Here is a 20,705-nt window from a genome sequence, read left to right as displayed (position 1 = left end):
AAGATTATAGATTAGGTACATTGTTCGATTCATATCGTCGTCTCTTCTTTCACTAATTCCCACCCCCGCCTCCCAAAACCCACCCCAATAATTCGCACAGCTCTACACACTGTGGAAGAAAGAAGACATTTACACGCAAATGTATTTTCATCGTTTGAAAATACCAAAACGCAAGCACTCACGATTTCGACGTTTAACTTAAAACCGAGAAAACTTTTTTGTACTCTTCTACAAACTTGTTCGTATATATTTTACCTATATCTAAACAGGGACGAGCATATTTCAATGATTTTGTAATTGAAATACAATCTAAAATACTGAATCCATCTATTCAGCGCTTAGAACAACCCTGACGAACATCCTGAAATATTGTGTATTCTGTGGTGATCAAACGTTGACGTTCGTTCGTGTGATTTTTCATTCATTTTTCTTGCTTAATATCGAATATTTTCACAAATAAATAATTCCATTTTAAATAATATAAATTGTTTAAAATCTTTTTAAGAAACTTACAAATTGAACTATTTACAAACAGTTCGTAAATTCACGAATATATACACATTTCGAAATTCTATTTTTAGAAATTCACAAATTTAATTACTTATTTGTACAAATAAATAAACACTTTATAAACGTACGAATTTTTTCGTGAATCTTTCTCACGATCTGGATAGACTCACCGATTTTATAAATAATTACGAATACTTATAAATAAAAAAAAAATAAATTTACGAATTTATATGTATAGAGTTTCGTTAAATTTCTGTTTTCGAGTATAGATGGAAACTCTTTAAATTTTAATAAATATTCGAAACCATAAATGTATAAATGTATATATATATATATATACGTATATATATACAACATTGATACAGGACTTATAAATCTATTAATTTTGTCCGAATAAATAAATAAATAAATAATTAAATTTGTAACTTTATACAAAATTCTCATGCAACCGTTCCGTTAAAAGTTTTGATTACGAACGGAATGCAAATGAAGGTGTTCGTCATTCGAATACTTTTTGAAATACATTTTGCCCATCCCTGTACCTAAACGACAACGCGTCCCGTGTGTTCACGCGAACATGTTTCGCGACGATTCGCGTTAACGATTCGAGCGATCGAATCGTCGTGAAACACGATAGACGTGTACGACAAACGGGATTGAAAACGAAACGGCACAAAATTCATCACCATCGTCCATCTTCCTGCGATCGTACCGCAAGAAGCTTGGATCGGGAAATTCACTCGAACAGAAAGAAACCGTGAGCGAAGACTGAGATTCTAACGCAATGGTTCTTAACCTTTTAAGCTCATGGCACAGCTTAGAAGATTTTTAATCTTTCCAGGCCCGTGGCAGAGTTTAGCGAAAACTAAATCCTAGCACTGGTCTAAATCAAGGTTGATTACAATAACAACCGTAAAAATGATGAAAAATGAAAATTCAATTTACGGCAAGAAAATTCATTGTAAAAATCCATAACTGGTTATCGCACTCTCCATAACTATAAAATGACGTAAAATTACGTCAGCGGCAAACCAGTTACATATTTACACAATTAGCTAATAAACGAGGTAAATTAATCGAAGCTTCACTTCCAACAATTTTTAAAATACTCACGGTAATTATCCATAGTTAGTACTTGTGTCAGGTTTTCAACGGGCCACGAGCCGTGATGGATCGAGAATAGTCTTCTAAATCATGCTTCTTCTAATCAATTGCCAAACATTCGCGGCACGTCGGTTAAGAACCACTATTCTAACGACGTACGGAAATCATTCCGTACGTTTGCGCCACCGATCTTTCCCACCGATAGAAATAAATCTAGTGGCACTGTTTCAATACTTCACGATACCGAAACGGCGATCGATGGTCTTATACTATTCCCGACGTGTCCTCTTAGGACGTTGACTGACTCCAACGTCGTCGGTGCCGCGCGACTTCTTACCGATTTGTACCTGACTCTGTGCGGTTAGCTGCAACGAAATCGCGTGCGTGTTCAGCTTTTCGGCCAGCAGCAGGTCTTTCAGACCCTTCATCTTCTGACTGTACAACGTTATCCTTGGCCTCTCGTTCTCGGAATCAGTCTCTACCTCGGGATCGAGGTTCTCCTGAGAAGTGGAAGGTGCAGGCGGCAGAGCGTCGTCCGGCGGAGCGACGAACGGTTCTCCACCACCTTGCAAGAGGTAATCTCTGTTAAGTATTTTCTCGCTGCACGCAGCGGTCAAGGCTTGAATACTAGGATGCATTGGCGCTGGATTAGAAGGTACTTTCGACTCTAAGCTTTTGATCAAATCGCGTGCCGCGTTCCCCCTCTCCTTCGTCTTACAATAATTGTTGTTGTTGTTGTTCAACGTTTCTTCCGGGCTGGTCTCCCTCTTCTGCGCTCTCTCCTCCTCTTGTTTGGTCTCCACATCATAACACTCTATGATAACCTGGGCGCGAATACCGGCGTCGAACTTCGAGATGGTGTTCACTAACGGTCGAGCCCATCCTATGTGCAGAACCGGTGTATTCGCGCCCTCTTCCCATTGACAGATGCCGTCGTAAAACCTCAGTAGGTACGCGAAACATCGGGGTTGTCGTAACAGACGTTCGTCTGCTCGCACCGTATGAGGTATTAGCTCGTTGGCTATTTCGAGCAACTCCTTATATATTTCTCCGTCGTCTCTCGAATAATCGTACCTATTGTTTGTTGACATAGGAAAAGTATCCATGAATAGAAGAACCACGACAACGACTACATCGCTCCTCGTTATACTCGGTATACTCACTTTCTTAAAACATCCGCTGCGTCTGCCCACGACGCCAACGCATTAGCGTGGAGTCCGTGTCTGTACAAATAACCACCTTGGTAGGTATAAGGATATACATGGGCATTCCCGTAATACTTCCTGGCCGTTCGTATGGCTTCCTGAAAAAATAAGAAAATACGACGCGCGATATATTAAGCTGCTAAGACTATACATCACAACCATCAAAACCTACTGTATGATATTTGTTTAAACCTACCTGAAATAGGTCTATGGCTGGAGGTCTACCTGGAGTAGGCGCAGCCTCCTCGAGATCTCCTAGATTACCCAGAGCCATAGGATATTTGGCCAAATGACCTAAATCATATAACAACCACAACAGTTCCTGCTGGAGCAATGCCACCTCAGCTGCATCAGCAGTCGCACTTAAACTAGGATTTATAGCAGATACTATGGTAGCCACTTCCATAGCCCTGGAACATACAACGGCCTGTCCATTCACATACAACCACGACCGTGAAGCCACACCTGGCTCAACTGGTTGGCCACGCTTGTCCTCGTTTCCCTTTCCTAATAAAACATTTATTTTATTTATTTGTTCCATAGATTCATTAATTTAATATAATAACGTACCGTGCCATGTGACTTCCGCCGTTTCTGTACCATCCTCTCCATAGACCACCCAGGCATGGTCCTCCGACATAGCCAGATGCACATCTTTAAATCCCAAGACCTGACAACCGGCGACAACGGCAAAGGCGACCCCAAAACAATCCAGTTTATTCGCTGTGAGGTAGCTATAGAGGCTTTGCAAATGCGCACGATCCTTATAGTAGCTTCGAGTGAGAGAATTCCATATCACGTCTGAGACCTTTTTCACGAGTTCTCTGGTCGCGTATTTGGTGTCGTAAACCGTGAGATCTACCGCTCCCTTGATCACAGCGTGGAACTTCGTGTAAAGCGCCTCAGCGATGTGAAACTCGACCGCCGGTAGTTTCGGCTCGTCGTAAACAGTGGTCTCCTGCGACGCAAATGTTCTGTTGCAGGTTAGGGAATTCTCGACCGCGCCGACGAGGATCGAAAGCAAAGCGAGATCCGGTTCCGAGCTGTTTTCCAGTTGGTTCTGGAAGATCTGCACGATGGAGGAGATGCTCTGTATAGGAAACAGAGCCTTATCCTCGTCTCGAAAACCCGCCATGTCGCGACTGGCAGGCTGCACGCACGAGATCGAGATGTTCGTTCAAACCACGAGTAGTGTCATCCTATTTCGTGTTTATCTTGACAGAAACCTTCGGCGAATTCGAGCGACCGGCACGGTTTCCTCCTCCTTGACTAACGACGCACGCTAGTCAGTGTCGATTTTCTCGTTCTCGACGCGAAACTCACATTTCCGCACGACAAAACGTACCACAACCGCGTAACAACCAGCGGCGCGCCGCCACTAGGACCGTTTCCATTGAGCTTTCGTTCGTACTATACGCGACAAAGCGAGAAGGTGAGTTTCTCTGCGAGCGACACGTGTGACGTAAACGACGCGACGGTTCTCAATGCGCGCGTTTTACGTTCCAGAATCTTCCAAAGCATCGATGTGATTATCCGGAAGATTCTTTTCAATTTATTTTCAGTCATCATTTTCTATTAATCGTTACCCTACTACAGCCATTCGATAATGACCGCTGCGTACGATAATCAGCATATAAGTACCGAAGTATTATCAAGAAATTGAGAATGCCTCGTCAAAATTATATAATACATTCGTACGCTGCTATCTGTCTGTATGTTTGTATTTGAAGTGGATATTGATTTATCCTATATTTTAATTTTCATTGTTTAAAGTATTTAGATTGAAGTTAGGTATTTCTTCGTCGAGTAATTCGATCAATTATTGCGAATGATGTAAATCAGACAGTATAATTGTAGCATTACACCCTTATATTTATCCCACAACTTTTTGATCTTGTTTCCAATATTATTTCGCGGCAATGAATCTGATTGGCTCTCGGTATTATGCAAACTTGGCGCGAATGCCGCAAGATGGCACGCCATGTACAATCGGAAATCGTATTCAACAGTATTCAATTAGACATTTGGATCACACGCTGTCTATTTTGAGGCTCCAAAACATTCGTTTCTCAGCGATTTGTTAAGAATTAGTGTAAAACTTTTCAAAAGTGCTCCATCTAACGCTGTACACGATATTCTACTACACTGCAACAAATTCAAAATGAAAGTCACGATAAAAAGTAAGTAACAGTTCGAACTTGTGACATTCGGTTATGTCGTATGTTATTTACGTTTACTATACGATACAATTGAGAACGAAAAGGAATTTCAGACGTCACGTTTACCGTTACGTTGTTTAATTACGTTTGAATACATTAGTGTGTTTAAAATACAGTATGTGTAGGTTAACTGACATGTATAAATATTTTTTCAGGTTGGACCGGAGTCGCCACCTGGCGATGGATAGCGAACGATGACAATTGCGGTATATGCAGGATGCCCTTTGACGCCAGTTGTCCGGATTGCAAAATTCCTGGAGACGATTGTCCTTTGGGTATGTACAATTGTTTCTTGTATTGAATAATCGATATTCTTTAATTTTTAAATGATCAAAGTACACCGCAACTTACGTCGAGTGTAAGACATCATTTCGTTCAATCTATAGTTAAAACTTGGTTGTTACTCCAGTTTGGTCAACTTAAAAAATTCATAACAAACAAAGGAGAGCTTAGATCGAAAAATAGCTTAAAACTTTTCCACTTAGATTCTCCTCCCTCATCTAATTACGTGCTCCAAACGTGGCCCTTCTATCGCATTCTGCATATAACATTTATAGCTTCCTAACATTGCATGTTTAACGCGATATCGCGTCCATACGTCGCTCCAATGTTATTGAAGTTCTTTCAAAATAATTTCAATGCCCCATTGTTATTGCGAGAGCGGAACCATTCATAAAATACCGCGGCAATGTCTGCGCAGTTGCGGGGGTTAATATCGATCGGTGTCCTAAACGAAACGGATCCCTCGACCCACGACACGACACGACACGACACGACCGTGTTCTCACGCGCGCGTACTGGCGCGTGTCAATGTAAACGCTGCAAACGCCGGTTGTCAGTCGTCGAACAAAGCACAAGGGTGCGCGTGTGCTGACTAGGTCGACCGAAACCGAACTAACGTTTTCTCTCGTAAAATCCACGACTCGATGCTGTTCCAGTTTGGGGCCAATGTTCGCATTGCTTCCATATACACTGCATCATGAAGTGGCTGCATTCCCAGCAAACCAGTCATCTATGCCCGATGTGTCGTCAAGAATGGAAGTTCAAGGAGTAGCTGGTTTCTCGACGGTCCCGCAGGTGTCAGCACGCAACGAATAATCAGGTAACGCTTGCATTCTGCGCTACGAGATAATTCATTCGAATCTGATTAGCTTCCGTCGTTTCGGTGAAAGCTTCGCTCCGTACGCATTGTTTGCACCGGCGATGCGCAAGGACGCGTCCTTTCCGTCCCCACGCGGTTTTTTTTTCTATCCCAGACTCGAGGTTAGATCTTGAAGATGTTGGTCCTTGCGATCTTTTCTTATTCTCTGTGGTTCTCGAGTATCCTTGGGCATATCTGAATATTGAAGTATGGATTCCTTTGATTTTTTAACAAACTTCTTCTTTCAGGTTTACGGTATATCTCTCTCAGGATATATTTAGTAGGAGCAATTGAGAACGAATGTCGCGCTGTTGGAGTCCATTCTGTCGAGTCATTTCTAACTTTACCACATAAATGAAAGAAGGACTAAGGCGGAGGTGTTTGCGCGCGCCCCTTTAATTCTCCCCAACTGTTTACCCTGTCCCACTCGTACGACTTCGGTATACTTTACGAAACTCGTTTGAAACCGATCGTAGAACCTGTCTCGGCTACGAAACAAAAGCTTACGATTAATCTTCCCCATAGATCGTGGACGATTTCGAAACCCCTCGACAACACCTGTGAATTAATCCCCAATATTCGCGATACGTTCTCCGTTCGAACGATTCGACCGTGTCCTTTAGTTGGATTTGGGTTATCTGGGAGATCGTGTGATCAGGGGTCAGGTTTGGGTTAAGACTGGGTTAGAAAAATGGCATTATCGGCTTTCCAGTTGTTGTTGTTGGGCAATCTCGTTGAATCTCCATAAATGCACTGATCCTATGCAACTAGGCCACTATGCAGATGCACACAGGTGCGCGCGAGCGATCAGAGGAACTCCGGGCGAAATTGCAAGGTGCGACCGAACTGTATCGAAAGGCAGCCAATTTGCACCGTATTGCAACTCGGCGACGCCGACGCGACGCGTCGGTGTGATTCCCCGCATCGCACGCTTACATAATAGTCCGCCTCGACAGTTTTGCTCGTCGCGCGGTGCACGATACCGTGAACGGCAGTGGCGTAGCTAGATTTTTCGAGAAACCGTTCTGAACCATCTATCCTTACTAAAAAGTACTCCCGACCTTTGCTGTCGTGCGCTAGGAGGTAACTACGCACCTGAGACAGAAATGCGTTATTCAACGTCACTCGATTCACACACCTCCCCGCGTATTCAGCGAATTTACTTCCTGCGGCAGGGAAGATGTTATTTAACGCAATCGAATTTCGCCTGCCACGCACCAGAACGGAACCGTTCCTCCGGTATCCGTCTGGGTTAAAAGATAACATCAGGAATAAAAGCAACATTATTTTAAAACCAAAAGGAATCGAGTATTTTCAGATTTATTCAACTACATATAAACCAATTACAAACAGAAGACAAGATATTTTTTCGTATCGAGTATTCAGTAACGATTCCTTGGGTCATCATGTAAACGAGTGAATTAAGATTTCGTTCCCCTCGGTATACCACAATGCAAAGATGTTAATCCGCGCTTCGTACGGAAGAATTAGGGTGAAAGTAGAACGAGTTGCTCTTGTCTACGACTGGAAATAGAGTGTGAAGAAAATTTAAATGTACGCAGATAATCGTGTAACGTCGGTGAACCGTGATAATTTATACATATCTGCGTTATGGTATCACTCGTGCAGCGTGAGTAAACTTTTACTGGAAAGAGGAGATAAGAATTTAATTACAATAAATGCGTACGTTTCTGTCGTAACCTTATACAAGGTGTTGCATTCTAGCCTCGAAATATCAGAAGCACGTCCACCATTAGATCATCCCCTTGAAGCAGTCTAAGTTGTTAAAAGTTTCAAATGGGATTTTATTTCATGTATTCCAGAACAATGTGTACTATAATTTTTACTAGAACGATATAAATAATTGCAAGCTTTCATGCTATACTTATTCGGGTCCCAGGAAACCGTTTGGGAAAGGTTGGAATAGACAATGCACGCAATCCACGTATTACGAGATAGCGGAGTTCCGACTACTTTTATAAAATTATAATTAATCCTTAATTGCTAACCCCTTGAAGAAACTTACGTTATACAGTTGTCATAAATGTGGATCACACGTTTTCCCATGGGAGCAACGACGGTACAAAATGTCGAGTTAAATTAGAATGAAAATCAGTAAATAAAATCAGTAAATAAAATCAGTAAATAAAATCTGTAAATAAAATCGTTTTTATTAGAATTGCATCAGGTATTGTTGCATGTTATACGTGTCAAGGAAAACGATACGGGTTTCAGCGGGGTTCTGGGTGGTTTGCGCGGGTTCGGAAGCAGGGAACGGACCTTCGCGAAGCAAGGAGAGACCTAATGGGCCCCTTCCCTTTTTCTCCTTCTCGTTCCTACCGGCAACTTCTTTCTCCTTTTTCTTCCGTGTTCTGGTCCCTCCGTGGGTTATTCTCTCACGTGGTATCACGACGATCCTGAGCACGATATTACAAGCGCTGCACACTTACGGTATCTTGTGGCCAGCCGAACCAAAAACAAACCACGTGAACCCTCCACTACGTGAATTTTAATTTTGCCTTTCACCGAACAATGTGTCTTAATCTGCAGGACTGCTATAAATATCTCCAAGGAACGAATGAACAAACATAATGCAACCAATTTCATCTTGAAAAAACATAAAAAATCGAAAGAAAATTGCCGCTCGCAACACCTTCGCGCCTTCGACTTCTTCGCCGAGTTTTTCTCGACCCTCTTCCTCGGCCACCGAGATCAGAACGCGACAAAGTCGCACATTTTCGTTCCTGCGTCCAGCAAGTGCCATGAATCGCAAAGTACCATAAGTGCCAAAGTACCATGCAGTGCTTCACGCAATTCACGGTAACTCCTTCTTTCCCCTTTCCGTCGACTTAACATTTCCATCGGTCCGTTCCACTCTCTACGCTACAGCTTACTCATCCTCTCTCGCTTGTATCATTATTCTCATTCACTCGCTGTACGTGGCCTCATCTTTCGTCTCTCTCCCTCGTTGCGCGTAATCGCGTACGCACACCAGTTCGATCACTCTCCTCCTGCTTTTTACACTCTTTTCTGTCCCCCACTTCTCGCCCGTGTCTCTTTCTACCGCATACGCGTAAACAACCGCACTCGCGCGCACACAAACACATGTACAAAGGCTAGAGACGTACGTAATGTCCAACAATTTATTTGCAACGTTTACGGACAGTTTTGTAATAATTTCGATATCGATTAATTTCTATTTTGCTGACATTTATCTCGCAAAATCTATTAACGTAATCCCTCGGCAATGATTAATTTCGAGTAAGACCCAAAGGTTACCATGAATTAAATGAATATCGAGGATTGAATGAGAAAAATTACGAATGGTCTGTGTGAAAACATACTTAAATAATTGCAAAATATATGAAACAAGCGAGTAAACTTCAAACCTCGAACGTCCACAGGGCTACGTCACGAAGCATGATCATCCATCCTCTAGGTGTACACTACCTGTCTCTCTTGCACTGTAACTGCACGTTTCTTCGTTCCCTCCCTCGATCCTCTATCTCGTTCTTATCGTTAGTTGGGCTCTCTCGTTATCCATACCACTCTATCTTGACCGTCCCGCCTTCTCCGCGTCCCTCTCACTCCCTCGCACACAATCGCATGCAATCGCGCACACGTACAGCACCCGCGGAGGTAGGCACTAGCGATGGGACCAAGTCCAACTGAAATTGGAATCAAATCCGACACTTAGGACTTCGATACTGCTCGTAAGAACAAGATGCTCGAAACATTTCCCGTCGAATCAAAATAGAGAATCTTTTGGAACTGAAAAGTCACGTGTCTCGACGCACCAAGAATGCGAGACCTTTCGAGGTAGGTTCCTGGTACCGATACGAATGAAAAAGTCTCGTTCCATCTTGCAATGGTTCCATCTTGCAAAGTTTCGTTGCCAAGATATGAAGAATTAAATCCTCGCGACGAGTAATCCAAGATCTGCTAATGTTTACTCGAGTTTACAATGAGATCGTCGTCTCGGTTCGTTTTCTACGTGCATATGAATTCCAAAAAGATGCAACAACACTCCTATTCATAATGGTTTCACCCGGTCGTGATACGGCGTGTACCTGTACGCCGTTCGATCCCATCACTGGTAGGCACAAAGGCTCTCGACGTACCACGTCTACTGCCTACCTGATGCCCCGAGAACTCGAACTCGAGCTCGAGCCAGTCACGTGGTTCCTCGAACGCGAAGGATGTTTGTGGGATCGCGAAGTCAGTTCGCGGCGGTCCGTTCAGCGGGCAACAGAGAGAGAATCTAGGAGGAGGACACGCTACCGCGGTCGAACAGCGGGTACCCAAGCTCGAAGGGAAAGGAAAACGAGGATCGAGGATAGAAGCGGGATCGACGATTTCATCCTCCAAGTTTCGTCGAAATCCTCTGGTCGATCCAACGTGCGACATTCCGTGTGCGTTCCTCGAGCTTCTTCGAAAAAAATTCGTCTCTCCCGCCCTCCGAAACGTGAGCATCGTGCATCGAAAGCTTCTGCACCGGTTCGAAGCTATCGAAAGCGGGACGGTGACAATTGGAGTGTTGTTGGTGTGATTCTGGTGTTTTTGAAAGAAGAAAACGAAGAGGATTACGATAGAGATCGGAAATGAGAAGCAATTTACTCTAATGGTGCGTAACGAATGGAAAAGTTTCTTCCATTGAACGGTCGTCGAAATAAGCTTCCGTTCGCGCAATCCGCAATGTAATCTTCTAATACGAATTACAAATCTTATCGAACGAGTAACGAACCAACGGTGGCTTACCTTCCGGTAGTAGTTCGAAAGTTTCATCTAGACTTGGACGTATTTCGCGCGGAGCGAAGGAGGGAGCTGAATGGGTAAAATTCCAGCGCAGAAGAAAACAGAGGAGTTACGTCGAGGGACTGGTTCCTGCCCGGTTCACCTGCCTAGCGTTTCTTTTCCACGCTGAGTCCCCCAGAGGCGACGTGAAAACGATCCACGTCGATTGAGCTACCGCGGAAAAACATTTCTATTTGGGCATCTGACTCAACGATGAATCGTCGCGCGTTTAAATAGACAGTGGTTGCGTACGATATGCTCGTTGCCGCCGGAACAGGAACGACGAGATGACTATCGATTACTGTTATCGCGGATGACCTCGATACGAATCGCGTTTAGATAAAAAAAAAAAAAAAAAAAAGAAGGCACGGAATGCTCGCGTTAGCGTAGCTAGAGGTAAAAATGCAGTTGGCAGCAACGCAGAGACCTCACCCACCGCCCGTGCCGCCTCGACCCAGCAGGCAGGTGGTCGCAGAGGCCCTTAAAAGATCCCCAAGGCCGCCCTGTCCCACTAGACAGGCTCCACCACCGCCCAACACTAAACCCTGGAGATCCGATCAGGAACAACCCGGTCAGCAACAGGTGTCCCAAGTCGGTGGCGGTCGCACGGTCGTCTACGAGTCGATCAAGGAGCCCCTGGCCAAGGAGATCGGCAACGAAACCAACGACGACGCTCGAGTCGTCGACAGGGATCGCAGAACGGCTCGCAACGCGAGTGAAAGGAACGAAGACGAGGACGATCGACGTGGAAATCCGCGGGAAAGGCGACACCGTGCCGATCAGGAACGAAATTCCACGGAACTCGGCGAGAAATGCTCGTCCGCCGCGTTGGACGCCGTTGTCCACGGTTTGACGAGGAGTCGCGAGAATCTCGCGGAGGACAAGGGTTCGCGGAAGCTCGATAATTCCGGAGATTGTCCAGAATCCAAAGAACAGAACGGCAATTCGGGTCATCGATCCTTCGCCGCGTTGAGCAGCGACGAGAATGGCAAAGAGACGAACGAACGAGACGAAACGTCCACGGAGACGAGGATCGAGGCGATCGTTCAGGAACGATTCGAATCGGTGACGAAACCCGCGATTCAGCCCAGGTTGAACGTGTCATTCGGTGACGTGCCTCCAGCCGTGGAATCGAGGATCGATAGGTCGAGAACGTGCACGGAGAAAGGCGCGGAAAAGGGCGGGAAGAACGATCCACGACCGACGCCCACGCAGAGATCGTGTTTGGCGAAAAATCGGGACGTTGGGAAGAGGAGCGCGGGGGAGGCTTCCGGCGGGGAGGAAGCGAGCGTGAATGAAAACAGCAAGTCCGTTTCGAGCGTTGACCGTGCCACCGTGGTCGTTATCGACGAAACAGAGCGTAAAGCCGCATCGAACGACGACGAGGGCAACCAGAACGCGGCCGAGAACGAGAATGACAACATTCATCGGCAAGATTGGCTGGATGCCGGTGTCCACTATTCGTCCACGCAGATCACGCTGTCGGGGGACGACGGGGACCCTGTCGACGGGGATCGAGTCAACGGACTCGATCACTGCGAAAACAAGAAAGCCGGCGATCTTAATATACTGAGGTAACTCGACGATCGGATGGGAAAGATGAGTTCGCGTTTAAGAAACTCTGCCTTTCACGGATAAAATCTAACTTTAATTGTCGACTAGCTTTAATTGTCGACTAGCTTTTACTAGTAGACTTTTAATCGTATCAAAAATTGTTCGTATTTTGCATCAGAGGGATATCTGGTGTTCTCTATGGCATTCGAATAGTAATAAGAGCAAGCGTGATTTTGATCATCTTACTCTGCATCGATCTTCACCAAGTTCTACAGCAAAAAAGATCCTTGATATAAATATACAGTCATAAGTATTCGTATCCCCTGTGTCTACTATAGAATCTTGTCTGAATCAAATGATAGGTTTAAGATTTCCAAATAAATGTTTCGTTATCAATAACATACTCGTAAATACATAGAGGGTACTTGTGAGACTGACTGTAAATCGTGATTATACTTCGCGTTTCTATTTCAACGAAAATAAGCGTTGATCCAACATTTCTCTTAATCGAAACGATCGAGTCGCACGACTCGTTGCGAGAGGATGGATGAAACTATAAACTCCGCGGTACGCCGCAAGTCTGTTTCTTCCCGCGGTGTACAGTTTACAAGCGTTGTTAATCGTCGATATAGTGTTTCGCAGGTCAGCGGAACGTGTCGGTGCTAACGCATTAATTATCGAAGAACCGTGATACCACTGCGGGGCGAACTTCGCGGTCGGTTGTAAACCTATTATGAGATTGATGTCTGAATGTAACGATCCAAGCGGTTCGATGTACGACTTTCTCGCGTTACACGAGATGCATTCGACTCGCCCCGTACGTTTTCGCCGTAACGATTTAATTACGTGTCAAAACACACGCGAAAGAAGAAAAAAGTAATGTGGGATACCGGATGCGTTGTACAATTTTTCTTTTACGTTGTATGGATCGTATCGTCGCGGTTTTAATTTGCCTTACCTCCTAACCTACTTCGTTTGTCAGCCCGACGCGAGAAAAGTGCCATTGACGCGGAAAAATCATCGGCTGGTTTATAGACTTGCTCGTTTTATCGCGGTTCCGCCAAGTATCATGTGTCGAGGGAGAATAACCGAGCATTGACGCCGTTGTGGGATTATTAGCGGGAGATCGACCTACGGTTCGTCGGAGCTGCGCGTCTCTTGGCTCGGGGCCAACATCGATTCCCAACGAATCAACACTCTTCCTAGATGGAGACCAGTGAACAACACCCTAAACGATCTTCCGATTTTCGGGCGATTTCATCGGGTTTCATCGATTTTTATTCGTTCGAGTGACACGCGAAGAAAACGGAGCAAAGAACCACCGTACATTTCTCCCACCAAATTTTAGAAAATCAGTCACGAATATATTTTAACGATCGAACGCATATTTGGTCTGTCGCAGTTTACAGGAGAGGATCGCGATGTCTTCCCTGCAAGGTCTGCCACCATTGCCAAGAAGTCTCAGTGGATTCAATTTGAGCGGTGGACGAGAGGGTTGCGAGCCACCGCCACCCCCTGCTAGATCCTCCAGCAAAGCTCAAAGAGGCGGTAAAGCGGCGATGCAATCGTCGTCCAGGCCATCGCCACCTGCCAGGCAGCTCACCACTTTGGACACTCAACTGGCTATACTCAGGAGAGAAATGGTGATTGTTCACAGTTTATTGACTCGCCTCGTCTAGTCCGGACCTATACGTTGGTCTATATTAGAAAACGATTACATTTTCTGCGGAATCCAGCGGCTCGCGGATTGCGACACGATCGCTCGCGGTGGAAACAACAATTTTCTCTTTATGTTACGTAAAACGCTTTCGATCGTCCACGACGCTAACGTTGCAAAAGAAAAGTAAAACTTCCTCGCGGTGAAGAAGCTCCGAAATTGGAAGTATTCGCAGCGCGTGCGAGTAACCTTGATATCTTTTATCAGATTCAATGATCGACTTGTTGAACTTCTGCAATTTTAACACCTTTCGCGATAGCGTTAGTTTATGCCCGCGAGAAGTTATATCTCGCACGCGAATCAATTTCGTTTTCCCTGTCCAACGTTCACGAGTATTTTTCAAATCGTTCTCGGTATGTTTGATAAACAGACCGACGAGGTATGAATATTCTGTCGCGGAAGTGTCGACCGTGGCCAGACACCGTTAGTCATCCCTGGTCGCGTAAACCGTGTTTACCAGCTGATAGGAAAATTCCACGGATTTACGAGTTTTTACGAACGAAAGAGCGATATAATCCGGTTATCGGCGATCGTATCTTAACGGGAGTCCGGTCGTTTTGACGATCGAATTCGCTAAATCGACCGGGTGGCCTTGCTAACGCTCGCGGCGCTTTTTCTGAAAAATCGAAATTCCTCGCATGCGTGCGGTCGTCGCGTCTCCCGTTCCACGATTTCCTCGGCTTGGTTCCGTCAATCCGATCCGTTACCTTGGGGCCACATTAGTGCGTGGGTAAACTGCAGATCACGATGAATATGTATTCGTAGCGTGGGATAATACGCGGAAGGAACGACGGAGAGGACACGCTCTCCCGCAAAATGACTGGTGCCATTTCGACCGTTATGCCGGACTCTTATTCCTCTTTTCTTCGAGTATTTAAAATAGCCGTGAAACTAAACGCATATAACCAGCATCCTCGTGGAGGGGTTACACATACCACTTATCTCGTTTAACAAATTGAAGGTATTGTTGGTCCGTGCAAGCATGGCTTTATTGAAACCAGAGCCTTCGACCAACGGTTCTCTTCGGTGGACTTGAACGATATAATACCTAACACGAAACGAGAACGATGCACATATTTATATAAAGATAGTGTAGGTTAGTCTCCGTTTAAAAAAGCACCCTTGACCCCGAAGACTCGAAACAAACGACCTGGAAAAATATGTTCGTATGTTCTCCTTAAAACAGTGGAACTTTGTCCAAAGATGTTTTTCATACGACCGTAAATAACGGAGACATTCAGGTGTTCCCATTCAAATGCCCCACCTTTTACGCATTGGATGTCCCAGAAAATGTTGCGCAATTTCAGTCACTTCGATTTCTGTTATTTTCAAACCTCCGGCGTTAGCTACGCGTAATCTACTTATCAGTGCAAGCGTTTTGAAAACGTTTCTCTAGTCAGACACTTTCTTTAAATAGTCGTTTATCTATACTTTGTAAATATGCATATCTTTAGTATACGTTAAATGTATCGACGCTTTTATCTGTACGCGTAGAAACAATGACGTATGGAATCGGATATATAGGACACGTAAAATATTAATTGGCGTCAGAAACGTATAGTTAGAAGTTAGGCTAATAGTTTAATAGTCAATCCAGACACGAAGCGAACTGGCACAGCCGCTCCCACGCTGCATTCCCTCAGGCGTGACTCTCCTCCCCTCCCTTCACCTCCGTTTTTGTGACCGCTCTCTTTCACCTTCGTTCCTTCTACCTCCGCTCCATCTTTCCTCTTCGTCTTCTTCACCTTCCTTCTCTGCACGCCGACACCTCTCATTTCCATTCTCATTTTGCGCCTCCTATGTAACTCCTTCTTCCTTCATTCCCACGACCGGTGAATCGAGTCGCTACTTGCTTGGAAATACGTCGTTTCAGTTCGTAAATCACGAAACAACATTTACCTTGGCAAACCGCTTGGTAAAAGTGAACGTGTCCGCTCGGATGGAGCATACATTGTACGACGCTCGTTCGAGCAGCAGATACCATTCCATCGATGAGTCGTCACCGAAAATAAGAATATTTCTCATCTATTGTTCCGCAGTTTGGTCTTCGACAGCTGGATCTCTCTCTGCTTTCCCAACTGTGGTCCCTGAACGAATCCATACAAGAGTTTCGACAGCTACTGCAAGAACAAGAAGACAGAGCACCGTCACCGTCGCCTAGTAGCGAGGAAGGGGACGACACCTCCTACGGGACTCATCCCCCGCCACCTCCGAGGAGGCCAGCTCCCGTCGTGCATCATCACAGACCCCCAAGACCTCCGAGACCTCCTAGGCCACCTCCCAGCGACGAGTCACCGTCCAGCGAGGAATACGGGGCTGTTTGACGTCGCGTCGCTTCGTTAACGAAAAAAATTTTCGCGTTCTAGAAATGAACGTTTTCATTCCAACTATTCAGAAACTTTGCCGCACGCTATCGTACAAATTCTGCGCGTTCTGGCGTGCATGCGAACTCTTGACGAATGTTTAGGTACAATTGAACGATTAGCATGAATTGAAGTAAACGATTCGACGAAGAAACGAGTCGATGCGTCACCTTTGATGAAAGGGATCGAGTGAAACTCGTCGAATACGACCTAGTGCATTCGTACGAAGAACTTATTGGTGTTTGAAGGTACCTGTAACGGATTTCAGTACAGAGACAGATCGCAAATTCTATTTGTTCGAGAACGTTTTCAAGTGATCGCCGTGGATTCACGTGAACGTTACACCGGATGTTTAAGGACTTGCTACCGATTCGTAGATCCAAGAATACTGTCAATGTCAATCCAGAAAGAAACAACGATCCTCTATACATATATAGATATATATACAACTCGTAATAGGTAAGGAAGAAATTTATTATTCTCGATGAGAGCTACTTTAGTTGAACGTGTGCTCTTTTCTCTATTTGTGATAGCAGTCGAAGGGGCCTTTAATTAACTATAATAGAACATCCGTTTGTGCGAATTAAGACTTTCCCGTGATTATTTGTTGAAACACGATTGCAAGAGATCCGAGCCGAACCTGCGACGCGACAAACGGCTAGTGAGTTCCAAAGAATTGCAATTCCGGAAGTCCTTCTCTCTTCCACGTTTCTCCGCTATTATTACGTCCATTGCAGAGTTTTCTTTCTTGTTGAGACACGAAGAAACGCGCTGATACAAGACTCGTCGAATTTACAATACGCCGTACGAAGATTTATGTAGATTGATTCGAGTGTGTAAAATAAAGGAAAAAAATCGTAAGGTACAAAATAAACGAGATGTAATATAAACGCAGAACGTAGAGCAACATTTACATCGCATGGGATGCCTGTTCCTATTTTTATTTCAAGGTGGATACGATCTACAGCGTTCCCTAAGTAAGTGCATGTGTTAATATGTCGAATTGTTCACTTTTTCAAATTGTTTTATTTAAAATTTTTTGCCTTTAATAGTGGCGCCATCCGTGGGAAAACGTCCAAGTTTGTAATGAAGGTAGTTCCTACTATTGCTACTAGATGGCGGTAGTTTAAAAATAGTGGCGCCATCGGTGGCAAAACACCAAAGCTTGTAGTGTAAGTAGTTCCTGTTGTTGCTGCTAGATGGCGAATTGTTCTTTTTAGTGGCGCCATCGGCGGGGAAACGCCCAAGTTTGTAGTGAGAACAAACTTGACGGTTTTCCCACCGATGGCGCCAGTATAGTAACTATTATTACGCAGTACACGCGTGTACCGAAGTAAGGAGGTTATGTTCACTATGATACGTGTGGTGTTTGTACGTTCGTTCAATTGTTAATGAAATATTTACCTTAAACAATGGCTAACGAGCATGGCAGTGTTGAGAGAGGTAAGAAACGAAAGAAAAAACGTTCTCAAATGCAGATGGCGAAGAAATTCGCCAGGCAAAGGAATCATGGATCTCACGTTGATTCTGACACTTATCAGTACATGATACGTATTTTGGAGCTGATTAAAGGCGATTTTTCCCCCGAAGAAAAGTTAATATTCGTAAATAACGTGTACGAACAAACTGTTGGTCACGAGATCGAGTATGCTCAAAATCAGGTTGGCTCGAGGATACTGGACTCGTTTTTAAAATATGCGAACTTGGAAACGATTGAGAGATTAGTCGACGCTTTTGGCTCCTCCTTACGACCACTCAGCAGCGATAGATTCGCTAGCCATGTTTTACAAAGAATTGTAACAACCTGTGCGGACAGAGGAAATGAAGATATCTCAGCAAAACCATCTCCAGAGGAAAGCACAGATGCTGTTATAGAGGTGAAGGAATCTGAAATCAAAGCTTACAATGATATTGTACTGAAACTAAGCAGATACTTTATAAATAACATAGAAGAGTTTGTGTTTGACACATACGCAAATCATCTTTTGAGGACTGTAATCGAATGTCTTGGTGGATTGATCAACAAACAGGATCACAGTGAGAAGAAAAAATCTGTGTTTGTTCCTAGGCGACCAGTGATACAAGAATATAAGGACTTACTATTGCAAACCTGTAATAGATTATACAAATGGCCTCAGTTTATGGAGTTTGGTCAAGATGAACTTACATCTGGATTGTTGCAAAGTATTTTACATTCTCTGAAAGATATATATCCAGAGACTATGGAAATGTATATCAAAAGAGTTACTAGTGATTGTTTTAAACCTGGGAAGGACCAGCAGTTATCCAACATTTTTGAAGCAGAATGTTCTACTAGATTATTAGAAGCTTGCATAGCAGTAGCAGAATCCAAATCTCTGTATACAATTTATGAACAATTCTTTTCTGGTAACTTGAAACAACTGTCCTTGACTCAAAGTACAAACTATAGCGTGCAAAGGCTGTTGGACCACTGTACAGTAAAGGAAGATTTTGAGAAGATATTTGAAGAAATTTTGACTTGTTTTGAAGAAATTCTGAATAAGGGATTCACAGGAGTTATAGCTAGCTTGGCAAATGCTTGTTCAAGGCTACAAACCAAGCAGGGTGCATTCTTGAACCAGCTTTCAAAAGTACTTCATTGCGAAGCAAAAGAGAAAACCCATCTGCTCGCGGTATGTATAGCAACTCTGAAAACACAGGAACAGTTAGAAGAATTTCGCAAACAAGATAATTCGAAGTACGGCGTGAACTTGCATGGGAGTTTAACGGTCCAGGCTATTCTCAAATTCAATAAACCGATAAAAATTGTTAATTCCCTGTTGGAGACAGATCGAGAGGAACTATCGAGCTTGTTCAGTGACACTAAAGGCAGTCACATCGTGGATGCTTTTATGGATAGCAAATACATCGGTGAGAAAAGCAGGGAAAAGCTCGCAAAGAAGTTGAAAGGATGCTGGGCACAATTGGCCGCCAGTACGCACGGCTCAAGAAGTTTAGAGAGAATATGGCAGTGGGCTCGTATCAATCAAAGGATCTCGATGATGGAAGAATTGGCCGCTGTTGGAGAATCTTTACGATCTACGAAATCTGGACAAATTATATACAATAAATTGAATGTCCCCCTCTTTGCAAGAAATAAGAAAGACTGGACGGACGCTCTTGGAAAAGAAGAAAAAACAAGAGCTCTCTTTGCTAATATAATCGGGGGACCCACCGAAAAAAAATGATTACACAACGATTTCTTTTTCAACATCGTTGTATTTATACTAGATAAATTTTAATCGTCCCAAAGCCGGCGCTCGTGTAAAATAAAATGTAAAGGAGAAAAGAAATTGTTTATGCTCTTCCTTTAAGCGTTATGACATAGAATAATTATGTATTTCGTGAATTCATAAATACAATTTATGGAATCCATCATACATCCCTGCAACACAATGTAGCTAGGAAAACATACAATGATTCGTAATCTAGGTTTGAGCAAAGTTCCCTAACGCGTATGATCGATAAATTCGTTTTACCTCCCGACGATGACTAGACTTAAATGTACATATACGGTGGTTACATTACGACGCGTACAAAGTAAAAACTTGTATTAGCATTCGTTACATTGCTCGTTGCGATCATTAAATCTATCAATTGACTAGGAAAACGTCGATACACACCGTGTGTTTTTTTTTTTTTTTTTTTTTTCCTACATCGTATATCGACACAAGTAAAAACTCAAGTGCGTCATGAAAAGAATCATTGAAAGATTAACAAGATAATAAATTGTGTACCTTTAGGATAGTCGGTTAAGGGTGTAAGCAGTTTGCGTGATTCTTAAATTTTCTTGAAAATCGAATGTATAGGAAAATCGTTTCTTTGGTCTTCGCGAAAAATGTGTAAGAAATGGAGAGGGCATGTACTAATTTATCTTTTGTTTGTTAGTAATTTGATGTAACGAGTAAGCCACGAAAGAAGAGATACTGATAGTCAGCGCTATTCTTGTACTCGATAGTACGCATTCGTTAAGATTATTGCTTAGTCGAACCCTCTACGATCCGGAATATTTTGAAAGGGTGCACATTTATATACGTACCGCGGTAATGTATTTCTACGTTTTCATGTCCATCAAGA

At 43.8% G+C, this 20,705-nt stretch overlaps 3 protein-coding genes across 7 annotated transcripts; 2 read left to right on the top strand and 1 right to left on the bottom strand.

Moving 5' to 3' along the window:
* Positions 1–4,200, bottom strand: LOC128889404 (menin). Of its 2 annotated transcripts, XM_054147021.1 has the most exons (5): positions 3,390–4,200; positions 3,016–3,326; positions 2,778–2,917; positions 2,333–2,688; positions 1–2,179 (listed from the first exon to the last, which is right to left on the bottom strand). In XM_054147021.1, the coding sequence occupies exons 1-5, from the start codon at positions 3,952–3,954 to the stop codon at positions 1,884–1,886; spliced, it is 1,668 nt and encodes a 555-aa protein (XP_054002996.1). In that variant the 5' UTR covers positions 3,955–4,200; the 3' UTR covers positions 1–1,883. The 2 variants fall into 2 exon arrangements, with proteins under 2 accessions (XP_054002996.1, XP_054002995.1); XM_054147020.1 differs by having other exon boundaries at positions 57–2,688.
* A 603-nt stretch (positions 4,201–4,803) lies between these two features.
* LOC128889407 (anaphase-promoting complex subunit 11-like) lies at positions 4,804–17,501 on the top strand. Of its 4 annotated transcripts, none has more exons than XM_054147025.1 (4): positions 4,804–4,999; positions 5,194–5,313; positions 5,977–6,140; positions 6,428–6,813. In XM_054147025.1, the coding sequence occupies exons 1-3, from the start codon at positions 4,981–4,983 to the stop codon at positions 6,090–6,092; spliced, it is 255 nt and encodes an 84-aa protein (XP_054003000.1). In that variant the 5' UTR covers positions 4,804–4,980; the 3' UTR covers positions 6,093–6,140; positions 6,428–6,813. The 4 variants fall into 4 exon arrangements, with proteins under 4 accessions (XP_054003000.1, XP_054003001.1, XP_054002999.1 ...); XM_054147026.1 differs by lacking the exon at positions 6,428–6,813 and adding an exon at positions 13,930–14,065 and having other exon boundaries at positions 4,805–4,999; XM_054147024.1 differs by lacking the exons at positions 4,804–4,999; positions 5,194–5,313; positions 6,428–6,813 and adding exons at positions 13,930–14,170; positions 16,284–17,501 and having other exon boundaries at positions 6,001–6,140.
* Positions 17,502–17,908: 407 nt separating this feature from the next.
* Positions 17,909–20,585, top strand: LOC128889405 (nucleolar protein 9). Its single transcript, XM_054147022.1, has one exon. It carries the CDS (start codon positions 18,020–18,022, stop codon positions 19,814–19,816), a length of 1,797 nt encoding a protein of 598 aa, XP_054002997.1. The 5' UTR covers positions 17,909–18,019; the 3' UTR covers positions 19,817–20,585.
* Positions 20,586–20,705: the final 120 nt, after the last annotated feature.

This window comes from Hylaeus anthracinus, unplaced genomic scaffold (assembly GCF_026225885.1).
Source record: "Hylaeus anthracinus isolate JK02 unplaced genomic scaffold, UHH_iyHylAnth1.0_haploid 11997, whole genome shotgun sequence".
Lineage (NCBI taxonomy): Eukaryota > Metazoa > Arthropoda > Insecta > Hymenoptera > Colletidae > Hylaeus > Hylaeus anthracinus.
The sequence above is the reverse complement of the archived record's forward strand: the minus strand, read 5'-3'. Positions and strand labels throughout refer to the sequence as shown.